This window comes from Mobula hypostoma, chromosome 14, assembly GCF_963921235.1.
Source record: "Mobula hypostoma chromosome 14, sMobHyp1.1, whole genome shotgun sequence".
Classification (NCBI taxonomy): domain Eukaryota; kingdom Metazoa; phylum Chordata; class Chondrichthyes; order Myliobatiformes; family Myliobatidae; genus Mobula; species Mobula hypostoma.
In genome coordinates, this window is record NC_086110.1 from 3,394,028 (window position 1) to 3,420,749 (window position 26,722).

General features: G+C 41.9%; 1 protein-coding gene across 1 annotated transcript in view; it reads right to left on the reverse strand.

Annotated features, from left to right (window-relative positions):
* Positions 1-26,722, reverse strand: part of hydin (HYDIN axonemal central pair apparatus protein) — a 977,428-nt gene that overhangs the window by 765,785 nt on the left and 184,921 nt on the right. The window contains exon 10 of the mRNA XM_063066586.1: positions 24,318-24,417. Coding sequence (XP_062922656.1) covers positions 24,318-24,417 — 100 coding nt within the window. The remainder of the gene's footprint in view (positions 1-24,317; positions 24,418-26,722) is intronic.

Consider the following 26,722-nt stretch of genomic DNA (forward strand, 5'->3'; position numbering starts at 1 on the left):
TAGCATTGAACCAGTTTCTTGCTGTACTTTGAGCTATGAATAGTTATTTTTCCCTTTGAAAGTGAGAAAACCTCAAATGTGGCCTTGATATAAATCAGAATCATATGTCATCAATTCTGCTCCCTGATTTGGTGTGGATAAATCAGCAAATAAATCAAGCTATTTTGGGCAATAATTGGAAAATAAACACAAGGAAACTATTATAGCAATTATTTTGTACTTCTTTACACCTGTGTACAGAAATGACATTAAACAATCTTGAAACTCTTGAATCTAATCAGAGAGAATAAATATGGAATTATGCTGTGTATTTATATTCTGATTCAATATAGGATTCATGTGAATAATCAACCCTCAGAGTTAATACTTCGGGACTGAAGTCCATTATACATGCAAGTGGTGGACATTCTTAATGGCTATAATACTATGAACAATCCCAGATCGTGGCCTTGCTGTCAGCGACAAACATAAAACAGGACATCAAGTCAAGTCAAGTCACTTCTTATTGTCATTTCGACCATAACTGCTGGTACAGTACACAGTAAAAACGAGACAACATTTTTCAGAACCACCATGCTACATGAAACAAGACAAAAACGACACTGATCCATCATGGTCCAGATCGGAGTCCCTTTAAATTTACCTTGTTTATGTTACGATCCGGACCGTTGATTCCCTGTTTTCCCGTGTCCCTCGACTTTGGCGATTAGAGGCAATTAACACTCGGCTGAACCGGTAGTTTATAGTCTCCGGCTTTCAACCGTTCGGCGCTGGAGCGTCTGCAAAGTCATCTAATGTACAGTGTGCTAATGGCATCTGGCCGGAGCAAGCCTAGTCTCCGCCGAAGCGAGTGCCAGTAATTCGCCTCTCCTCACTGGAGCAACCCTGTCCAGTTACCTCGCCGAAGCGAGCCTGCAGAGTTTCCTCACCAAGGCGGGTCCGTCAGTTAACCGGCCGGAGGGAATCAGGAGCTGCTGTCTACTGTTCCCGGGCCGAGTCAAGAGCTCGCCACTACCCGGAGGCTCCAAGTCAAGTCCTGGCTCCAGGGGCATTCAAGTACCAAGTCAAGTCCTGACCCTGGCAGCATTCAAGTACCAAGTCAAGTCCTGGCCCTGGTGGCTTCCCAGTTCCGAGTCAAGTCCTGGCCCTGGCGGTCTGTGATTCCTGTCTGAATCCCTTTTCTGCCCCTCTCGTTTCTAGCCCTCGTCTGCAGCCCTCGCCTGCACTTCGGTCTAGTTCTATTGCCAGAGCTAGATAGGTACTGCCTGGTGTGCTTTCGTGTTGGTCTTGTCCTGTCCTCGCCTTCGTGGGGTAAGTCTGGCCATCTTGCCGTTGCCCCACGGAGAGTCATGTTTTGTCTTGTCCTGTCCTTTCCTCCATGGGGTAAGTCATGCCGTCTTGCTGTTGCCCCGCGGAGGGTCATGAGTCCCGGTCCTAAGTCCTGTACCCAAGGAGAGGTCCCGGCTCTCTGTTCTGTGTGCGAGTCCCGGCCCTATGTCCTGTACCCAAGGAGGGGTCCCGACTCTGTGTTCTGTGTATGTGTCTATGGTTCCATGTACCTGCTCTCCTGAGACCGAGGCTCCATTTTCCATGTTCTTCTTCTCCCTAGCCCATGTCATGTCCATGCCTGGTTCTGGGGTCCGAGCATGAGGCAAAACCCAGGTACTGGGTCCTTGCCCAGTCTTGGGCTCGGAGTCCATACCCTAGCCTTTTCGTGTCTCCTCTAGTTCTGGGAGCTGATTCCGAGTACACGCCCAGAGCCTTAGTCCCAGCCTAGTTGTAGACCTGAGTCCTTGTCCAGTTTGCTACTCCTGCTCCTGCCTTGCTCTCCTGGGATCGAACAATAAACTAAATCTAAGTAACCTCACAAGATGTGTCTTACATTTGGGTCCACCCTTGCTCCCAATGCACCCCCCAGTGTGACAGAACTACGTAAAACAACACAAAATCTACACTACAGACCTACCCAGGACTGCATAAAGTGCGCAAAACAGTGCAGGCATTACAATAAATAATAAACAAGACAATAGGCACAGTAGAGGGCAGTAGGTTGGTGTCAGTCCAGGCTCTCGGTATTGAGGAGTCTGATAGCTTGGGGGAAGAAACTGTTACATAGTCTGGTCGTGAGAGCCCGAATGCTTTGGTGCCTTTTACCAGATGGCAGGAGGAAGAAGAGTTTGTATGAGGGGTGCGTGGGGTCCTTCATAATGCTGTTTGCTTTACGGATGCAGCGTGTGGTGTAAATGTCTGTAATGTCGTGAAGAGAGACCCCGATGATCTTCTCAGCTGACCTCACTATCCACTGCAGGGTCTTGCAATCCGATATGGTGCAATTTCCGAACCAGGCAGTGATGCAGCGGCTCAGGATGCTCTCAATACAACCTCTGTAGAATGTGGTGAGGATGGGGAGTGGGAGATGGACTTTTCTCAGTCTTCGCAGGAAGTAGAGACACTGCTGAGTTTTCTTTGCTATGGAGCTGGTGTTGAGGGACCAGGTGAGATTCCCCACCAGGTGAACATCAAGGAATTTGGTGCTTTTAACAATCTCTATGGAGGAGTCGATGTTCATTTCCCAGGAAAAGAGAAAAAAGTAAACACAAATAGCTCCCCGCTACAACTCACAGTAATAAGATAAAACTAATAGAAGGTTAAAACAAAGAGACTGAAAGGAGGCTGGGGATACTCAGCGTGAGTGAGAAAGGCCTCCATCAGTCAGGGTCAACCATAGATGTTGCGTCCTAGCAATCTAGATATGCAAGCCTGGGCAGTATGCTATGCTTGCCCAGGTAGATAGAACATAGAAGTCTACGGCACATTACAGGCTCTTCAGCCCACGATGTTGTGCCAAACATGTAACCTACTCTAGAAGCGGCTTAGAATTTTGCTGGTGCTCCATGTACCTATGTAACAGGCTCTTAAAAGACCCTATTGTATCCGCTTCCACCATCACTGCTGGCAGTGCATTCCACACACCCACCACTCTCTGTGTGAAAAACTTACCCCTCACACCCCCTCAGTACCTATTTCCAAGCACCTTAAAACTATGCCCCCTCGTGTTAGCCATTTCAACCTTGGGAAAAAACCTCTGGCTATCCACATGATCAATACCCCTCATCATTTTATACACCTCTATCAGGTCAATTCTCATTTCCGTCTCTCCAAGGAAAAAAAGGCCAAGTTAACTCAACCTATTCTCATGAGGTATGCCCTCAAATCCAGGCAACATCCTTGTGAATCTCCTCTGCACTCTCTCTATAGTATCCACATCCTTCCTGTAGTGAGGTGACCAGAACTGAACACAGTACTCCAAGTGGGGTCTGACCAAGGTCTTATATAACTGTAACATTACCTGACGGCTCAAGAACTCAGTTCCATGGTTGATGAAGGCCGTACACTTTCTTAACAACACTGTCAACCTGCATAGCAGCTTTGAGTGTCCACACTGCCAAGAGTCTTACCATTAATATTATATTCTGTCTTCAAATTTGACCTACCAAAATGAACCACTTCACATTTATCTGGGTTGAAGTCCATCTGCCACTTCTCAGCCCAGTTCTGCAGCCTATCCATGTCCTACTGTAACCTCTGACAACCCTCCAGACTATCCACAACACCCCCAACCTTTGTGTCATCAGCAAACTTACTAACCCATCCTTCTACTTCCTCACCCAGGTCATTTATAAAAATCACAAAGAGGAGGGATCCCAGAACAAAGCCCTGCAGAACACCACTGGTCACTGACCTCAATGCAGAATACAAACCATCTACAGCAACCTTTGCCCTCTGTGGGCAAATCAATTCTGGATCCACAAAGCAAGGTCTTCTTGGATCCCATGCCTCCTTACTTTCTGAAGAAGCCTTGCATGGGGAACGGAAGTCCATATACACTACATCCACTGCTCTCTCTTCATCAATGTGTTTAATTACATCCTCAAAGAATTCAATCAGGCTCATAACGCATGACCTGGCCTTGACAAAGCCATGTTGACTATCCCTAATCAGATTATGTCTCTCCAAATGCTCATAAATCCTGCCTCTCAGAATCTTCTCCAACAACTTGCCCACCACTGAAGTTAGACTCACTGGTCTATAATTTCCTGGGTAATCTCTACTCCCTTTCTTGAACAAGGGAACAACATTTGAAACCCCCCAATCCTCCAGTACTTCTCTCGTCCCTATTGATGACACAAGGATCATCGCAAGAGGCTCAGCAAACTCCTCCCTTGCTTCCTACAGTAGCCTGGGGTATATCTCATCCGGTCCCGGTGACTTACCTAACTTAATGTTTTTCAAAAGCTCCACCACATCCTCTTTCTTAATGTCTATATGCTCAAGCATTTCAGTCCACTGTAAGTCATCCCCATAATTGCCAAGGTCTTTTTCCTTGGTGAATACTAAAGCAATGTATTCATTAAGTACCTCCACTACCTCCTCTGACTGCATACACACATTTCCACTATCGCACCTGACTGGTCCTATTCTCACACAGCTCATCCTCTTGGTCTTCACATACTTGTAGAGTGCCTTGGAGTTTTCCTTAATCCTCCTCACCAAGGACTTCTCATGGCCTCTTCTGGTTCTCCTAATTCCATTCTTAAGTTTCTTCCTAGCAACCTTAGAATTTTCTAGAACTCTAACAGTACCTAGTTTTTTGAACCTTTCGTAAGCTTTTCTTCTTAACTAAATTTTCTACATCCTTTGTACACCATGGTTCTTTAACCCTACCATCCTTTCCCTACCTCAATGGAACATATCTAAGCAGAACTCCATGCATTTCCTGGGTTATCTCTATTCCCTTTCTTGAACAAGGGAACAACATTTGCAACCCTCCAATCCTCCAGTACTTCTCCCATCCCTATTGATGACACAAAGATCATCACAAGAGGCTCACCAATCTCCTCCCTAGCTTTCCATAGTAGCCTGGGGTATATCTCATCTGCATAGCTACTTGGAGCTTAGGAAAATAGAGGGCTATGCGCTAGGGAAATTCTAAGCAGTTTCTGGAGTACATGGTCGGCCGAAGGGCTTGTAATGTGCTGTAGATTTCTATGTTCTATTTCTGCCGTGACCTTCCCTGAGAACATCTGCTCCCAAGTTCCTACCTAATAGCATCATACTTCTCCCTACCCCAATTAAATGTTTTCCCAAATTGCCTGCTCCTATCAGAGAATTTTTTTTACCCAAATGGTGGTGAATTTATGGAACTTATTGCCACATGCAGCTGTGGAGGCCAGGTCGTTGGGTGTGTTTAAGGCAGATATCGATAGTTTCTTGATTGGATATGGCATTAAAGGTTATGGGGAGAAGGCCGGAAACTGGAGTTGAGGAGGAGAGAAAAAAGGGATCAGCCATGATTGAATGGCAAAGCAGACTCAATGCGCCAGACAGCCTAATTCTGCTCCTATGTCTTACGATCTTATGATCTATCCCTCTCCAGCGCTACGGTGAAGGAAATAGAGTTGTGGTCACCACCTCCAAAATGCTCTCCCACGAAGAGACCTGACACCTGTCCATGTTTATTTCCCAATACCAGGTCAAGTACAGTTTCTCCTCTAGTTGGCTTATCTACATATTGCATCAGGAAACCTTCCTCAACACACCCAGCAAACTCCACCCCATCTGAACCACTTGCCCTAAGGAAATGCCAATCAATATTAGGAAAGTTAAAATCTCCCATCACATCCTATTATTATTGCACCATTCCAGAATCTGCCTCCCCATCTGCTCCTCGATATCCCTGTTACTACTGAGGGGTCTATGAAGAACACCCAGTAGAGTTATTGCCCCCTTCCTGTTTCTGACTCAGTAGACCATCCCTCCATGACCTCCTTCTTTTCTGCAGCTGTGATACTATCCCTGATTAGCAATCCACAGCCCTGCCTTTTGTGCCTCTCTCTCTGTTCATTATGAAACATCTAAAGCCTGGCACCCTTAACAGCCATTCCTGCTCCTGAGACATCCAAGTCTCTGCAACAGTCACAACGTCATAGTTCCATGTATTGATCCACACTCTAAAGTTCATCTGCCTTCTTTATGATACACCTTGCATTAAAACAGACACATCTCAAACCATCAGGCTGAGTACATCTTTGCTCTAACATCTGCCTATCCTTCCTCACAAACTCCCTAAAAGCTATCTCTGCTTGTGCTCCAACCTCCCCATCCTCTGTCTCTTCACTTCAGTTCCCACCCCCTTGTAAATCTAGTTTAGACCCTCCCCAATAGCATTAGCAAACTTCCCCCACCAGGATATTGGTCTGCCTCGGATTTGAGTACAACCCATCCGTTTTGTACAGGTCACACCTGCCCCAAGAAAATTTCCAATGATCCAGAAATCTGAATCCCAGCCCCCAGCTCCAATCCTTCAGTCACACATTTATCTTCCACATCATTCTATTCCTATACTCACTGTCATGTGGCACAGGCAGCAATCCCAAGATTACTACCTTTGAGGTCCTGCTTCTCAGCTTCCTTCCCAACTCCCTGTATTCTGCTTTCAGGACCTCCACCCTTTTTCTACCTATGTCGTTGGTACCAATATGTACCACGACTTCCGGTTGCTCACCCTCCCATTTGAGGATATTGTGGACGCTCTCAGAAACATCACGAACCCTGGCACCTGGGAGGCAAACTACCATCCTTGTTTCTTTTTCGCGCCCACAGAATCGCCTATCTGTCCCCCTCACTAAAGCTCCTGCTCTCCACAAGTGATGAACCCAAAGATTCAGCAGTGACTGATACAGTTTGAACCAGCAGCACCATCGAAGTTGCCTGTCAGCGTTGAACTCAACGTAGGACTGCCTTAGGGACCCCAGCTCCAGATTTTTCCCTCAGGGTTTACTCCCGTATCCTTCACCATGAATGGGTATAGTCGCAAGGCAGAGGAGGTTTGAGATCAGAATTTTCCTTCTTCTAGATGAGCTGCCAATCATGGCTGATGAGCCCCATATGCCCGAAATGACTGGTTTTAAGCCACCAGTAATCTGCATTTGCCCCTTCTCTTGTCAGTAGAAACAGTTCCACTGGACTTAGTTGCTGAGCAACACATGAAAGCTAGGAGCTGAACTAGGTTGTCAGAGGCTATTTGAGGCACACACCATTGGGAGCATTTAATAGGTAGTGGGAGCTTGTCCCCATTACCAGCCCCTGGCAATGTTAAGGATATTCAGCAGGACAGGCAGCATCTGTAGAGATAGAGTGAGAGAGAAAGCAATTCTTTCATTCATCAGAATTCCAGATGCTGCCTACCAAATCAGCTGAGAACTATTGCTGAGGATGGAAAGTTAACATGATAAAATAAAGTTATTAACAGATTAAGAAAGGGTTTTTGGCTCGTCTATTAAAGGCATGGCCCTAGGAGACTAGCACTAAGGAACAGAGAGATCTCAGTGTACAGGTCCACAGATCACTAAAGACGGCAGCACAGACAGATAGGGTGGTGAAGAAGGCACGCAAAATGTTGGCCTTCATTAGTAAGGACGCAGCATATAAGAACAGGAAGGATATGGGACAACTTTATGAAACTTTGGTTATGTCACAGTTGATTATTTCTGATCACTACGCTAAAGGAAGAAGGTAATAGAGCTGTAGAGGACATTCACCAGGATGTTGCCTAGTACGAAATGTTTCAGTTATGAGGAATGATTGTTAGGTAGGGTTTGTTTTGTGGGAGCAAAGACTAGCAGAACATCTGAGAAAGGTGTAGAAATTCATGAGGCTCATAAATTAGGTGGATAACAAGAAACTTTTCCACATAGCAGAGATGTGTAAAACCAGAAACCATAGATTTTAGATAAGAAGTGAACCTTTCTCACCCACAGGGTCGAATCTGAAAACCACTGCATGAGAAGATGGTGCAGGAAGGTAACTTCACTCACCACCACTCGGAAATGATTTATGACCTACAGATTCACTTTCAAGAACACTTTACAACTCACGTCCTGTATTACTTACTTATTAATTATTTGTACAATTTGCCTTCTTTTCCAAATTGGCTGTTGTCAGTTTTGTTTATGCATATTTTTTCACAAATTCTGTGATTATTTTTCTGTAAATGACTTTAGGAAGGTGAATCTCATCATAGTTTAAGGTAATATATACATGCTTTGATAATAAATTTACTTTGAACTTTGAAGGCGTACATAGTTACAAAGCAAATGGCACCAAGTATGGATAGGTACTGAACGGTCAACAAGAACAGGATGGGCCAAAGGGCCTCTTACTGCTTTCTATAACTCTATGATTCTCTGTGACTCCATTAAAAATAACATTAAACTGAATATGAGGCTGAAAAATGACGTGTTTTGTGAAGTGATTTTTTAGATTCACAGTTTTGAGTTTACATCTTTAATCTTGGGTCAATCAGCCAGGTACTACTGCAAGTCTTGATCCAACGATAAGGGTGGCCTGTCAACCTGTCAACTGCAATGCTCCCAGTCACATACAGGATAAATCCTGAAATAGGAACAACCGAAATAACAGGACACCTGATCTATCATTTAATAAGATTTTACCTGATCTATGACCCAACCAATATTTTCCTGTCAATCTATATTACTTCATTCCCTAAGTTTCTCAAAATCTGTTTAAGTATACTTACTAACTGAGGCGCCATACGTCTCCTAGAATAATACAACTCTAGGGACAACTTAGGTGGTTAATTAGCCTACCAAACCATGCATCTTTAGGATGTGGGAGAAAATTAAATAGCTGAAGGGAACCAACAGCATGGACAAGGTCGAATCTGGCTCAATGGAGCCATGAGGCAGCATCACCACTATTCCTACCTATCATAGCTCTGCAAATAGGGATTGAGATGAGTAATATACATTGAACTACTTCCATTCGAAAAATGAGAAGCATTCCATCAATTCAAAATCAAGAATTAAAGAGTGGTATGTGTATTTGGAATTTCTTATAGCTTTTCCAAACATAATTCTATGTTCCACAGATGTCAAACTTTGCTTGTATGTGAATCAAAAACTGACTACAAGTATAAGAATATAGCAGACTATTCCACTCTCATAGGCATCACGATGAATTTTTTGATGTTCCTACATCAGTAACAATCAGTGAAGGCTCTGTAACAATTGTAACTTTGGCTGATATTTCCACCCCCAAGCTAAGTCACTTATTTCTCAAGTGAAATGAGATAACAACCATTTCCAGGTGGCTTTGCGTCATTCTGGAAATTTGACAAGCCACTTCCTGGCACAAGTTGCGCTACCATAATGGTCAGTCAACATGAGATATTTGCTCCATGTTCTTTCTGGAACACTTCAGAACAACCCTGATGAAACTGTCCATGAAGAACTGCCAGACATCAGTCCCCAAACAATTAGGTCCATCCACTACAATGCAGGATCATGGCACCTGCTGGTTTGTCCTTCATTATTTTTTATCCTTTGGCCCCTCCCATAGGGTTTCTCCACAACTCCACCACAGAAACATAAAAACAGAAGGAGGAAGAGGCCATTTGACCCATCAGGCCTACACCAACATTTAACACAATCATGGCTGATCATTCCCTTGTTCCCATCTTCTCCCTGTATCCCTTGATCCATTTTGGCATTCCAAAATATGTCTACCTCCTTCTAGGAGAGGTGCTTTCATGTGTGATGACTGTAATAAATACGAGACCAAGGGGCCTGTTTCTGTGGTAAGTAACTCTATGACTCTTTGACCCAATCTCTTCTCATACATCAGTCCTGCCATGCCAGGATTCCACCGAGTAAAACTTCACTGCACTCCTTTCATCCTCTAGATGAAATTCTCAGTGCTGGATGAGGTCTCACTGAGGTCATGGTCAGCCTTGCTCCTCTTACAATGAATAGCAATGTACAATTTGCCTTCTGAAGTTCTTGCTGCACCTAATCACTTGCTTTCAGTGATTAATGGACAAGGACACCCAAGTCTTATTGCACCTTCCCCTTTCCTATTCTAAAGCCATCCAGATAATAATATTTTAAAATCTTTTTATTATTATTATCCAAAATTAACACGAGTACATCGAAGTAAGCAACACTTACAATGTCTCAAGAAAAAGAACATTATTTTAAAGATTGAAAAAATTTTGGTGATAAACAAACTCCTACTAAGCAAGAAAAGTGGGGGGAAAAAACCACATTAGGTGTACAACCCCGGAGCCATGCGTCATACAAAAAGTTTCTAAAGATAAACATCAAACCGCCAGCAAAAAGAAAAATGTACCAAAAATTTATAATTAGATCATGGAGGAAATCTATCAATTAACTCAAATGATAATAACGAGCAAATGAACCCCGACTTTTCTCAAAATCAAACATAGGTTCAAAGGTTCGACTTCTAATTTTCTCCAAACTAAGACATAGCATCACTTGAGAGAACCATTGTAACGAAGTGGGAGCTGATGTATCCTTCCACTTCAACAAAATGGCCCTCCCAGCTATCAATGTAACAAATGCAATAACATGTTGGTCAGACACAGAGATAGCACAGGTATTTTGAGGAATTATTCCAAAAAGCACAGTTAATTTGTTAGGTTGTAAATTAATTTTAAGTGCTTTAGAAATTGTCAAAAAAACTGACTTCCAGAACTGTTCCAGTATAGAACAAGACCAAAACATATGTGTCAGTATAGCTGTCTCAGTTTTACATCTATTACAATAACTACCAACATTAGGAAATATTTTAGACAGTCTCTCCTTCGTCAAATGGTAACGATGTACAATTTAAAAGTGAATTTAGTGAATGACTAGCACAGATAGAAGAAGAGTTAACCAGCTTCAGAGTCCGCGACCAATCTTCCATCATAAAAGTCAAATTGAGTTCCTTTTCGCAATCTTGTTTAACCTTAAATAAAGGACACTTATCCCATTGTAATAGAAACCATAGAAAAACTACAACACAGAATCAGGCCTTTAGGCCCTTCTTGGCTGTGCCGAACCATTTTCTGCCTAGTCCCAATGACCTGCACACGGACCATATCCCTCCATACACCTCCCATCCATGTATCTGTCCAATTTATTCTCAAATGTTAAAAAAGAACCCGCATTTACCACCTCGTCTGACAGCTCATTCCACACTCCCACCGCTCTCTGTGTGAAGAAGCTCCCCCTAATGTTCCCTTTAAACTTTCCCCCCCTTACCCTTAACCCATGTCCTCTGGTTTTTTTCTCCCCTTGCCTCTATGGAAAAAGCCTGCTTGCATTCACTCTATCTATACCCATCATAATTTTATATACCTCTATCAAATCTCCCCTCATTCTTCTATGTTCCAGGGAATAAAGTCCTAACCTGTTCAACCTTTCTCTGTAACTGAGTTTCTCAAGTCCCGGCAACATCCTTGTAAGCCTTCTCTGCACTCTTTCAACCTTATTAATATCCTTCTTGTAATTTGGTGACCAAAACTGAACACAATACTCCAGAATCGGCCTCACCAATGCCTTATACAACCTCATTATAACATTCCAACTCTTATACTCAATACTTTGATTAATAAAGGCCAATGTACCAAAAGCTCTCTTTACGACCCTATCTACCTGTGACGACACTTTTAGGGATTTTTGTATCTGTATTCCCAGATCTCTCTGTTCTACTGCACTCCTCAGTGCCTTACCATTTAACCTGTATGTTCTACGTTGGTTTGTCCTCCCAAAGTGCAATACCTCACACTTGTCTGTATTAAACTCCATCTGCCATTTTTCAGCCCATTTTTCCAGCTGGTCCAAGTCCCTCTGCAAGCTTTGAAAACCTTCCTCACTGTCCACTACACCTCCAAGCTTTGTATCATCAGCAAATTTGCTGATCCAATTTACCACATTATCATCCAGATCATTGATATAGTTGAAAAATAACAATGGACCCAGCACTGATCCCTGTGGTACACTACTAGTCACAGGCCTCCACTCTGAGAAGCAATTCTCTACTACCACTCTCTGGCTTCTTCCATTGAGCCAATGTCTAATCCAATTTACCACCTCTCCATGTATACCTAGCGAGTGAATTTTCCTAACTAGCCTCCCATGCAGGACCTTGTCATAGGCCTTACTGAAGTCCATGTAGACAACATCCACTGCCTTCCCTTCATCCACTTTCCTGGTAACCTCCTCGAAAAACTGCAATAGATTGGTCAAACATGACCTACCATGCACAAAGCCATGTTGATTCTCCGTAATAAGTCCCTGTCTATCCAAATGCTTGTAGATTCTGTCTCTCAGTACTCCCTCTAATAACCTACCCACTACCGATGTCAAACTTACCGGCCTATAATTTCCCGGATTAATTTTCGATCCTTTTTAAACAACGGAACCACATGAGCCATTCTCCAATCGCTGGCACCTCACCTGTAGACAGCAACATTTTAAATATATCTGCCAGGGCCTCTGCAATTTCAACACTAGTCTCCTTCAAGGTCCGAGGGAATACCCTGTCAGGTTCTGGGGATTTATCCACTTTAATTTGCCTCAAGATAGCAAGCACCTCCTCCTTTTCAATCTGTACAGTTTCCATGATCTCACTACTTGTTTCCCTTAATTCCATAGACTTCATGCCAGTTTCCCTAGTAAATGCAGACGCAAAAAACCCATTTAAGATCTCCCCCATTTCTTTTGGTTCCACACATAGCTGACCACTCTGATCTTCAAGAGGACCAATTTTTATCCCTTACAATCCCTTTACTCTTAATATACCTGTAAAAGCTCTTTGGATTATCCTTCACTTTAACTGCCAAGGCAACCTCATGTCTTCTTTTAGCCCTCCTGATTTCTTTCTTAAGTATTTTCTTGCACTTCTTATACTCCTCAAGCACCTTATTTACTCCCTGCTTCCTATACATGTCATACAACTCCCTCTTCTTCTTTATCAGAGTTGCAATATCCCTTGAGAACTAAGGTTCCTTATTCCTCTTCACTTTGCCTTTAATCCTGACAGGAACATACAAATTCTGCACTCTCAAAATTTCTCCTTTGAAGGCTTCCCACCTACCAATCACATCCTTGCCAGAGAACAACCTGTCCCAATCCACACTTTTTAGATCCTTTCTCATTTCTTCAAATTTGGCCTTCTTCCAGTTAAGAACCTCAACTCTGGGACCAGATCTATCCTTGTCCATGATCAAGTTGAAACTAATGGTGTTATGATCACTGGAACCAAAGTGCTCCCCTACACAGACTTCTGTCACTTGTCCTAACTCGTTTCCTAACAGGAGATCCAATATTGCATCCCCTCTAGTTGGTCCCTCTATATATTGATTTAGAAAACTTTCCTGAACACATTTTACAAACTCTAAACCATCTAGACCCCTAACAGTATGGGAGACTCAATCAATATATGGAAAATTAAAATCCCCTACCACCACAACTTTATGCTTCCTGTAGTTGCCTGCTATCTCTCTGCAGATTTGCTCCCCCAATTCTCGCTGACTATTGGGTGGTCTATAATACAACCCCACTAATGTGGCCATACCTTTCCTGTTTCTCAGCTCCACCCATAAGGATTCAGCAGACAAGCCCTCTAATCTGCCCTGCCTGAGCACTGCTATAACATTTTCCCTGACAAGCAATGCTACCCTCCCCCCCACCTTTCATTCCTCTGCCTCTATCACATCTGAAACATCGGAACCCTGGAATATTAAGCTGCCAGTCCTGCCCCTCCTGTAGCCAAGTTTCACTAATTGCTATAACATCATAATTCCACGTGTCAATCCACGCCCTCAACTCATCTGCCTGGAGGAATTTAAGTTGGGGGCTTATATGGGAGGCAGGGTTTGAGGGTCAGCACAACATTGTGGGCCAAAGGGCCTGTACTGTGCTGTACTATTCTATGTTCCCCGCAATACGCCTGGTATTGAAATGTATACACCTCAGAAGATTTTTACCACCACTCACAACCTTTCTATTTGCGGCTTTGCTTGAACTTTTAACATCATTTATTTTCACCCCAGCCTCACTGTCAGCTCTGGCACTCTGGTTCCCATCCCCCTGCAAATCTAGTTTAAAGCCTCCCCAATAGCACTAACAAACCTCCCTGAAAGGATATTGGTCCCCTTGTAGTTCAAGTGTAACCCGTCTCTCTTGTACAGGTACCACCTGCCCCAGAAGAGGTCCCAATGATCCTGAAATCTGAAACCCTGCCTCCTACACCAGTTCCTCAGCCACGTGTTCATCCTCCAGAGCATCCTATTCCTACCCTCACTGGCACGTTGTCACATTGGCGGGGGGCATTGGGAGCAAGGGTGGATGCAAATGCAAGACACATCTTGTGATGTTACTTAGATTGAGTTTATTGTTCGATCCCAGGAGAGCAAGGCAGAGCAGGAATAGCGACTGGACAAGGACTCAGGATTACGACTGGGCTGGGACTAAGGGTCTGGGCTTGGACTCAGAATCTGCTCCCAGAACTAGAGGAGACACGAAGAGGCTAGGGTATGGACTCCGAGCCCGAGACTGGGCAAGGACCCAGTACCCAAGTGTTCCACCGTGATACAACACTTGGCGGCACGGCAGGTCGCTCCTGCCTGTGGCCATCGAACGTGCAGCTCCTCCCATGGAGGGTCAGACACCCTGAGCCAACAGACTGGTCCTGGACTTATTTTCCATCTGGCATAGTTTGCATTTTGTTGTTTGATTGTTGGGGTTTTTTGTATTGCTATATTTACGCTCTATTCTTGGTTGGTGCGGCTGTAATGAAACCAAATTTCCCTCGGGATTAATAAAGTATATCTATCTCTCTATCTATCTACCTGGGTCTTGCCTCGGGCTCAGACCCCAGAACCAGGCATGGACATGACCTGGGCTAGGGAGAGGAGGAACATGGGAACACAGAGCCTCGGTCTCGGGAGAGCAGGTACATGGAACCATGGACACATACACAGAACACAGAGTTGGGACCCCTCCTTGGATACAGGACATAGGGCCGGGACTCACACACAGAACAGAGAGCCGGGACCCCTTCTTGGGTACAGGACATAGGGCCGAGACTCATGACCTTCCGCGGGGCAACGGCAAGACGGCCTGACTTACCCCGCGGAGGCAAGGACAAGACAAGACAAGAGCAACACGAATGAACACCAGACAGTACCTATCTAGCTCTGGTGATGGAACTAGACCAAAGTGCAGTTGGGGGCTGCAGACGAGGGCTAGAGGCGAGAGGGGCAGAGAAGGGATTCAGACAAGGGGGTAGGACGGGAATCACAGACCGCCAGGGCCAGGACTAGACTCAGAACTGGAAGCCGCCAGGGCCCGGACTTGACATGGTAGTTGAACGCCACCAGGGACAGGACTTGACATGGAACTTGAACACCACCAGAGCCAGGACGTGGACATGGTATTTGAACGCCGCCAGAGCCAGGACGTGGACATGGTATTTGAACGCCGTCGGAGCCAGGACGTGGACATGGTATTTGAACGCCGTCGGAGCCAGAACATGGACGTGGTACTTGGACGCCGCCGGAGCCAGGACGTGGACGTGGTACTTGGATGCTGCCGGAGCCAGGACGTGGATGTGGTACTTGGACGCCGCCAGAGCCAGGACGTGGACATGGTATTTGAACGCCGTTGGAGCCAGGACGTGGACGTGGTACTTGGATGCTGCCGGAGCCAGGACGTGGATGTGGTACTTGGACGCCGCCGGAGCCAGGACGTGGACGTGGTACTTGGACGCCGCCGGAGCCAGGACGTGGACGTGGTACTTGGACGCCGCCGGAGCCAGGACGTGGACGTGGTACTTGGACGCCGCCGGAGCCAGGACGTGGATGTGGTACTTGGACGCCGCCGGAGCCAGGACGTGGACGTGGTACTTGAATGCCACCGGAGCCAGGATGTGGTGCTTGGAACCTCCGGGTAGTGCCGAGCTCTCGACTCGGCCCGGGAACAGTAGACAGCGGCTCCTGATTCCCTCCGGCGGGTTAACTAACGGACCCACCTCAGTAAGGAAACTTTGCAGGCTCGCTTTAGCGAGGTAACTGGACAGGGTTGCTCTGGTGAGGAAAGGCGAATTACCGGCACTCGCTTCGGGCAGAGACTAGGCTTGCTCCGGCCAGATGACATTGGCACGCCGTGACTTTGCAGACTTTGCAGACGCTCCTTCACTGAACGGCTGAAAGCCGGAGACTATAAACTACCGGTTCAGCCGAGTGTTAATTGCCTCTAATCACCAAAGTCGAGGGACGCGGGAAAACAGGGAATCAACGGTCCGGATCGTAACATAAACAGGCTAAATTTAAAGGGACCCTGATCGGGACCATGACACACGTAGCAATCCTGGAGATTACCACTCTCGAGGTCCTGCTTTTCAACTTCCTACCAAGCTCTCTATACTCACTCTCCAGGACCTCCTCACTCTTCCTTGCTATGTCATTGGTACCAATGTGCACCACAACATCTGGCTGATCACCCTCCCACTTCAGAATGTCATGCAAGTGATCAGAGACATCCTTGACCCTAGAAGAATTTATAATAAATTATAAATTCTTCCAATAGAACCCTTCATCAAAGGGTTCATACTCATAATAGTATCTAACAGGTCAGCATCCAATATGTAAGGAAAATTACTTAAAAATTTTTGTAAAAAATGTCTAACTTTAAGGTATTGTAAAAAGTGTGAGTATGAAAGAGAATATTTATTTATTGTTCAAAAGATATCAATCTATCTTCTTTAAATAAATCCAAAAATGAATTAATACCTTTATTTTTCCAAAGTAAAAAAATTGGATCACTCAAAGAAGGCTTAAAAAAGTAATTTTGATAAATTAAACAACAAAGTTTAAATTTTTTAAGATTAAAAAAATTGCGGAACTGGAGCCAAATTTGTAAAGAATGCTTAGTCACAGGGTATAGGTTTAAATTAGCAACTTTAGCTAATTGAATAGGTAAAGCAGCTCCCAATAATGAGGTTAAATAAAACTGTTTCACAGCTTTCAATTCCAGGTCTACCCAAATTGGCCGATCGTTCTTATCAAACCAATATAACCAAAAGGACATATATCACACATTAACAGCCCAGTAATACATCCTTAAATTAGGCAAAGCGAGACCTCCATCCTTTTTCAACTTTTGCAAGTGACATTTACTAATTCTTGGTCTTTTATTATTCCAAATAAAAGATAAAATAATAGATTCATTCCAATCAAAGAACTTCTTAGTCAAAAAAACTGGGATATTCTGATGTCACGTTCCGTTATATTGGCTCGTGTATGTCTAAGGGAAATCCAGCCCAGCACCGCCTCAACACTCCCCACAGGGTTGGTCGCCGCCCGAATCAATCACAAACATCAATCATCAACCAGCACACCCAGTAAATTTTAACAAATACACTTTATAGATATTACTAATTCTATGACATTAATATGCATTTGATACAGAGAGGAAAGTAATGAGAAAAAAAGGCGCCAACACTTATCAAAGTCCAAGTTCTTTGCGCGCTACGTTGGAGCTCAATTCGACTTCAGATGACCACCCGAATTCCGTCGACTCACGGCGCGGGACCACCCTGAGTGATCGACCGGAGTCTCTCCACACGTCCGCGGTCCTCCTCGTCTCTCCTCCGACTCCCCGCCAAAACTCAGTCCACAGTCATATCATACAGCATGGTATCCGAAAACAAAACGATACATAACCACCCATTGGCTAATAGAACCCTGCTATCTCAATTTAAAGTAAACAAACTGCTAGCGCAAACCCTCTTCTGCATTAAAGCACAACAAAGCCGCATTCCCCAGATTAACATAACAAAATCGCCATTTTAAATGTAACAAAAGAAAGACCCCGTACACTGAAATAAATCTAAAAATTTTGGTAAAAATCATCATTTGACTGTATGAATACGACCGACAATGAAAATGTAAGTGGATGCCATCTACTAAATAAATACTTCATAGAGTCTACCAAGGGAACAAAATTGGCCTTATAAAGATCCTTATATTTTTCAGTGATTATAACACCTTAATATCTAAAAGAATCCATGACTTTGAAAGGAGTATTATCAAATATAGGGACAGATTCATTGAAAGAAAACAATTCACTTACACTAAAATTTATTTTATATCCTGAAAAATCTCCAAATTCATTGAATAATTTCAGCAAGGCAGGAATAGATTCCTCAGGATTAGATATACAAACTGATAAATCGTCAGCGTAAAGAGAAATCTTATGAATGGTCTCATTCACAAAAATCCCATGATATTTTTAGCTTCACGAAGAGCAATAGCAAGGGGTTCTAATATTAAATTAAATAACAAAGGACTTAATGGACAAACTTGCCTTGTCCCCCGTCAAAGCTGAAAAAAAGGAGACCTACAGTTGTTAGTGACAACAGTAGCAATAGGAGCTTTATATATCATTCTAATCCAACTATTAACACCAAAGCCAAATTTCTCTAAAACATTAAATAAATACTTCCATTCGACTCGACCAAATGCTTTTTCAGCATCCAAAGCGTCGGCATATTGTGGAGTTTTAAAAGAGAATGAATATATAATGTTAAATAATCTCCGAACATTTGAAAAAGAATAACGGCCCTTTATAAAGCCTGTTTGATCTTTAAAAATAATTTTACCCAAAATATTCTCCAACCAATTGGTCATTATCTTTGACAGAATCTTAGCATCAACATTCAATAATGAAATAGGTCTATATGAGGCACAGTCAGTAGGATCTTTATCCTTTTTAAGAATTAAAGAAATAGAAGCCTCATAGAAAGTAGAGGATAAATCACCTTTCACAAAAGAATCCTTAAACATTTCCAACATATACGAAGAAAACAATTTTCCAAATTTTTTATAAAATTCTACAGAATAGCCATCAAGTCCAGGGGCCTTACCAGATTGCATTGAAAAAATACTTTATGAATTTCGGCTTCAGTAATTTGGGCATCAAGAGTTTTTTGATCCTCAACAGAAATTTTAGGAAAAGCAATCTTTCGTAAGAAAGTATTCATTTCAGAAGAATCTACTGGACATTGAGATTTATAAAGTTCAGTATAAAAATCTTGAAAAATCTTATTAATTTCTTCATATTTCCAAGCCAGGGTATCCTTTTTCCTACGAATTTTCAAAATTTGCCTTTTGGCTTTAGCCGTTTTTAATTGAGATGCAAGCAGTTTATTATTTTTATCTCCAAACATATAAAATTGGCTCTTTAACTTAAGCAAATAACCTTCAATGGGATGAGTTAATAATAGGTTATATTGTGATTGAAGTTCCACCCTTTGATTGAATAAATCAATATTAGGGGAAATTGCATAGATATTATCTAAGTCTTTAATTTGTTTTGAAATCTTATTTAATTCTGCTTTAGTCTGTTTTTTAAGCTTAGCTGAATAAGAAATGACCTGACCACATAAAAATGCTTTAAAAGTATCCCATATAATTAATTTGGATGTACTCCCTATATCATTAAAAAGAAAAAAATCTTTTATCTGGGTTTCAATGAAACTGACAAAGTCAGAGTTTTGCAGTAATGTCTGAGACATGCGCCATGGTGGACGGGCAAAAATGATATCATCAAATTCAAAAGACAAACTCAAAGGCATTCATGATCAGATATAGCAATAGCGTCATATTCACAATTTTTAACTCTAGGCAAGAAGCGGGGATCGATTATAATATAATATCCTCGAATATTTTTTATAAACATATGAAAAGAAAGAATATCCTCTGTTATCAGGGTGCAAATACTTCCATAATTCGATCAATCCAAAATCGGTCAAAAAGGAGTTAATAAGTGACGCGGAGCGATTTGGAAGTCATTGATTGGTTGAGGTCTTGTCAATCAAAGGATTTAAACAAGTTAAAATCCTCACCTATTATCAATATATATTCATTTAAATCAGGCAGTAAAGCAAATACCTTTTTAAAAAAAGGATCATCTAAGTCAGGACCGTACAGATTGACCAAAACAACTTTTCTGTTACAGATCACTCCTTTAACAATTAAAGATCTACCATCAGAATCTGACTCAATATCCTCTTGAGTAAATATATTGGATTTAATAAAGATGGACACGTCTTTAGTTTTACTCTGAGAAGTGAAGTGAAACTGCAAACCCCTCCACCATCCAAAAAAATCTATTTTGATCTCCTGCCCTGATATGTGTCTCTTGAGCAAAAATTATATCAGGTTGGAATCGGTTAATAATTTTAAAAGTCTTTTCTCGTTTGATAGGATGATTCCAACCACGTACATTCCAACTTACTACATTAATCCGTTTAAATACCATACTATAATTTTATTCTACTTTACACATGCGCAGAGCACATACCAATATGGGATGATCAAAAATGGCAGCGATGAAGAATAGAACCACATAGAGAACACGCATGCTCCGGAACCACTCAATGGGAAAAAACTCCTAACTCTAACCCTACCCTCCTCCCCCCAAAGCCCAGAAAAAGGCAAGCAACCTATATAGAATAAAAAGCCAGGGACCGCTCTGTCTGTACAGAAAAAAAATTTAAGGATTTTCTCTCCCTCCCCCTTGTTAAAAAAAAACTAACTGACCTTGTAAGAAAAACAATAAAGTCTCAACAAAGGAAAGTATTTACATTCCAGCATCTATTAAACAAGAAAGAACCAAAATAATGTTATCTCTTAAAAAGAAAAAACCAGCGCCATTTTTAATTTAACATTAAATCCCTAAAAAAAACTTTAAATTCGGTTATAAGATGCTATAATAAAGCAGAAAAAAGTTAATAGCATATTTAACCCAACTAAATTTTCAAAAATACCAATTAATAATATCATAAGTAATTGAACTCTCCCCTAAATATATATATAAAAAGAAGCCCCATTAGTAGGAAAAACTATCAATTAGTTAATTAAGAAAGAAACAAAAAAAAAATCAAACCAGATATTAGGTTAAAGAAACAAGTCCCTTGATGTTCTTTTCTCAGTCGAATGTCCGAGTAACCATTTAAACAGTCATACTCAAACTGTAGATCTTCTTTCCAAAGAAAAACCAATAATATGCATGGCACTTAATCTGGTTTGCTAGGGTGGATTCTCGAGATGGAGAATGCCTATGTCTGACTTGGATTTACATGGGGAAGTTGAGTTATGGGCAACCACCACATGGTCCTTGACAGATCCGGGTCAGTGTCCAGTGGTATGGAGTACAAGGTGACTGCGGACTAGACCTTTCACTGCTGCAGCCTTTGTCTACCTTCACTGCTGGTTTGATGTGTCTTTCTCTTCTGCCAGCTCCACCACTGATGTTTTGGTTGGATCGCTGTTTATCTGAACCACCCCATTACTAGGTTCTACAAACAGATAGATTATTATCTGGATGGAGTCCACACCTGTCTGCAAATGGAGTAGCAGCAATTTTGTGCTGCTCTTAGTTTTGTTTCTCTTCCCCTAGGTTAAACTTCGAATTTAAAATTTTTACTTGCTGATTCTTGAGGGGGAGCAATATGTCTATGTCTATGAGGAGTAGGTTCAGACAAGTTCTTCCCACTTCTAATTGTGAGTTCTGGAAGGCTGCAGTCACAAACTGGCATATTAAGCAAACACGAGGAAATCTGCAGAATGCTGGAATTTCAAGCAACACACATAAAAGTTGCTGGTGAATGCAGCAGGCCAGGCAGCATCTCTAGGAAGAGGTACAGTCGACGTTTCGGGCCGAGACCCTAACGCTGGCATCTGGGAGGCAACATACCATCCGGATGTCTCGTTCACATCCACAGAATCTCCTGTCTGATCCCCTCCCTATTAAGTCCCCTATCACTACCACTCCCTTCTTCTCTTCTTTCAATTCTGAAAAGAGAATTTAGAGAGCTAGGTAGAAAGCTGAGAAGCAGGACCTCCATGGTAGTAATTCTGGATTGGTGCCTGTGCCCCATGCCATTGAGGGTAGAAACAGGATGATTTGGCAGATAAATGCCTGGCTGAGAAGCTGGTGCAGGGAGCAGGGCTTCAGGCTCTTGAATAATTGGGATCTCTTCTGGGGGAGGTATGAACTGTTCAAAAGTGACAGCTTGCTCCTGAACCCAACAGGGACCAATATTCTCACGGGCAGGTTTGTTAGAGCTGTTGGGAAGGGGTTAAACTAATCTGGCAGGAGGGTGGGAACTGAGTGAAAACACTCAGGGTAAGACAACTGGTAAATAAGTAAAGATAGCATGCAGTCAAACTGTCAGGAAGGGCCGGCAGGACTTAGCTGCAGCCCACAGGCTGAGTATCAAAGGACCTGGACCCATTGCAATTTGTGTATCGCCATAACAGGTCAATGGCAGACACAATCTCAATGGCTCTCCACACGGCTTTGTACCACCTGGACAACACAAGCACTATCGTCAGGATGCTGTTCATCGACTATAGCTCAGCATTTAATACCATCATTCCCACAATCCTTATTGAGAAGTTGCAGAACCTGGGCCTCTGTACCTCCCTCTGTAATTGGATCCTTGACTTCCTAACCGGAAAACCACAATCTGTGCGGACTGGTGATAATGCCTCCTCCTCACTGGCGATCAATACTGATGCACCTCAGGGGTATGTGCTTAGCTCTACTCTCTATATACACATGACTGTGTTCCTAGGCATAACTGAAACACCATCTATAAATTTGCTGATGATACAACCATTGTTGGTAAAATCTCAGGTGGGGATAAGAGTGAGACATACCAACTAGTGGAATGGTGCCACAGCAACAACCTGGCACTCAACGTCAGTAAAATGAAAGAGCTGATTGTGGACTTCAGGAAAGGTAAGATGAAGGAACACGAACCAATCCTCATAGAGATCGGAAGTGGAGAGAGTGAGCAGTTTCAAGTTCCTGGGTGTCAAGATCTCTGAAGATCTAACCTAGTCCCAACATATCGACATAGTTATAAAGAAGGCAAGACAGTGGCTATACTTTATTAGGAGTTTGAAGAGATTGGCATGTCAACAAATACACTCAAAAACTTCTATAGTTGTACCGTGGAGAGCATTCTGACAGGCTGCATCGCTGTCTGGTATGGAGGGGTTACTGCACAGGACTGTAAATCTAGTCAGCTCTATCTTGTGTACTAGCCTACAAAGTATTCAAGACATCTTCAGGGAGTGATGTCTCAGAAAGGCATGCCCTTTTCTCACTGTTACCATCAGAAAGGAGGTACAGAAGCCTGAAGGCACACACTCAGCGATTCAGGAACAGCTTCTTCCCCTCTGCCATCCGATTCCTAAATGGACTTTGAACCCTTGGATACTACCTCACTTTTTTAATATACAGTATTTCTGTAAATCAATTACAGAATGAATTTTAATCTATTCAATATACAAACCCCTTTTCCAGAAAAGTTGGGATATTTTCCAAAATGCAATAAAAACAAAAATCTGTGATATGTTAATTCACGTGAACCTTTATTTAACTGACAAAAGTACAAAGAAAAGATTTTCAATAGTTTTACTGACCAACTTTGTCTGTTCTGTTCTCCTCTCACCTACCTCATTAACAAAATGTTTTTACTCACAGAAGTGCTGCTCACTGGATTTTTTCACACTCTTCTCTGTAAACTCTAGAGATTGTTGTGTGTGAAAATTCCAGGAGATCAGCAGTTTCTAAGATACTCAAACCACTGCATCTGGCACCAGACAATCTTTCAACAGACTAAGTAACTTAGATCACATTTCTTCCCTGCTCTGATGTTTGGTCTGAACAACAGCTGAACCTCTTAACCATAGCTGCGTACTTGTATACATTGAGTTTCTTCCACATGATTGGCTGATTAGATTAATGAGCAGGTGTACAGGTTTACCTAATAAACTGGCCAGTGAGCGCATTTCTTATTATACTATAATTTATAGTATATTTTATGTATTGCACTGTACTACTGCCATGACACAACAAATTTCACAACAGTAATAATAAACTTGATTCTGATTCAGAACTGTATCAAACAATGACAATTCAAAGAACCTATGAATAGTAAAAAAGAACATATCGAAAGTATAGCCAAAATTCTTGAAGGCCAATGAAAGGCAGATGTTATCATCTCGACTAGATATCTGAGATTCAACCTGGAAATTGTCAGGTAACAGAGAAGAAAAGTAGAAGATATCATCCCACCACAAACTGTTTAATAACATAGAGCACTGGACAATACAATGTTGTCAGGAGATGATGAGGGAAGAAAATTAGGGCATTTATTTTCAGTGCCAGAGGGTATGTATGCTTAACATCAAGACAGAGGAATGGGCCATTCCAGTAGAGACAGGAGTGAGGAGTCAAAATCAGAAATGAAAGTATCAGAGCAGGGCAAATAGAACTTAAAATGAAATAGATGTGGTCAGTGGAGTGAAAGCATGAAGGGATAGGCACACAGCGAAAGTTGCTATGGTATAAGTGGCTAACATGCTGTACCTGTGACATCACAGTAGACTGTCCACTGAAATACCTTTGCTTGTTGAGGTCTGCAGATTATACTTATTTCAGCTGTGGAATTGGGCCAGACATCTCCCTCCTGGTGAAAAAACAACAAAATCATAGCTAGTTACATTGTCAGGGGACAAATAAGAACATTTAAGTAAAAACTAAAGGGATGGCAGAAGGCAAGTTGAATGAGTGCTAGAATTAAATAACCAGGATGCTATGGGAGAAGGGGACATAGGACATTGACTTATAATAGTACTCAAAACTGCAATAAATAACAAGTGAAAGAGAACAGTTATCTACTGCACTAATAGAAAACAAGGATGGGTTTCTATTATTTCTAATGAGACCAGGTCTACAGCTGCTTTGTATTCCTAGTTCAGTTAGATTCTAAACGAATTACAAATTTATTACAAAAGCATGCATCGTGTCATACAGAAGACCAGCTTGGCTAATTTATTTAACTGGAAATAACCTGTCTGCAGCAGAGAATGGTTATACCTATCTGATGTTGAATTAATTAGCTTTCATTGTACATGCTGCACATTAAACTGGGAACAATTCAAACAGATTACATCTAACGACCACAGCATTAATAAAGTCAGACAAATGCCCTACAGCTCTGAAGACAGATCTACTCCAGACCAAAACTGATTCTTTAATACATGACATAAATCACTGTGGCATTTCGATTCCCACACCAGACATTATTGCAAGTAAGGAAGTACATGAGGAGAATCAATTTTCTATACCTTGCAATTAGTTATGTATTTCATTGAATTTTACCAAGTACTTAAAGGCTATTTGATAAATTATTCTAAATTCAATAGCAACAGATTTTTTTTCACAAAGTGCTTCATTACTGTTTTGGGCTCTAGGGCTCAGTTATGTTACTTAACTGCTAATTTCACCTGCTCCTCTAAGTTCCCAGTTCCAATTAGGTAAAATATATATAACTCACAGACTACTGTAAACAATTGTAAGTTTCACAATACAAGTACAGATTATTTTACTTTCTCTTAAAAGAAATTGTTCTTCAGCTGTAAAATTGACATAGACACTTGAATGTACAATACAGGCATGATTGTTTCAGAGCGAGAGTTGACCAGACGAATCCTTTGGCCGCAACTGCATTTTCTTGACCAGTCTCCATAACCATCAATTCCTCTCAAATCCAAACTTACAACTACCGGAGCTCTGAATATTCTTAATGACACATACAAAAGGTCTCCCAGTGCATTACTTGGTGTTAGAAATTTTCCTCAGATATGCAAGAGCAGCAATGGAGCACTTTCCATGAATTCCTGATGTTATTATCTTCTGCAAATCACAACTCAGCTACAAGAAACTTGGCTCACTTTCAGCTTATTGCCAAATGTAATGTTGTAAAAGTTGAGAAATTTCATAATTATATATATTTTCTACTGTGTGAATTGCCTAATTATTGACATTTCAGTAACTATTTTACCAGTGTTAACTTCTTTGGTCAATACATAAATTACGCAATATAGTCATTGGGTCCCAGAGTTCTCTGAAATTGCTTTCCACATTGATTATTTTTACATCAAAAACTAAAATTCTGCATGCTCAAACTAAGAATTTAATCAAAATAAAATTACAAAATTTTCAAATTAGAATGCTATACCTTTCAATAAAATCATATGAGAGATAGCAATGCATTCTACTCAGGGCCCCTCAATCACTCACCTTAACTCCTTACTGTAACTACCTTAGGTATATCTCAGCGTGGTTAATTGGCAATTACAGTTACATGGCTAGTTTGTATATAACAGTCTGCTATCTTTCAACCCACCATCCACTGATGCACATGAGGTCGCTACTCTAACCCCAAGTTGTCCACAGAGCTGTGCCTCAGAGGAATCTGCACCTGCTGTTACAAGATTGAACAGACACGAAGACACTGGCTTATGCTAATGCTCTGACCTTGTCTACTAAAAAAAACGTTTTCTTCATGTCTGTGTTGGACTCTAGTGTTTAAATCCAAGGTTCTTTTAGAAGGCAGGAATGAGGCATAAGACTTGTTGCTTCACAATCATTTTATTAGAGTTGACGGAACAAAGAGAACAGGAACAGAACAGTGACAGTGGGTCTTACTAGTTGAAGAAGGGAAGGTGAAGAAAAAAAGATGGTGCGTAGCACAAAACAGCTATTTTTATACCATAGAGATAAGAAAAATTTGGTTCTAAGCTATAGATAGTAATAATCTAATCATAAAATACTTATTCAATCGTGCAGTAAAAAGTTAAGCAATGAGAAAATACCAGTCACTTAATGAAAGAGCAAAAAGCTTTAGAATTATACTTGGTATAGACACTAGACATATTAAACTGTTCTGTATACAAAGGCTCTTAAAATACAAACAGATAATACATTTT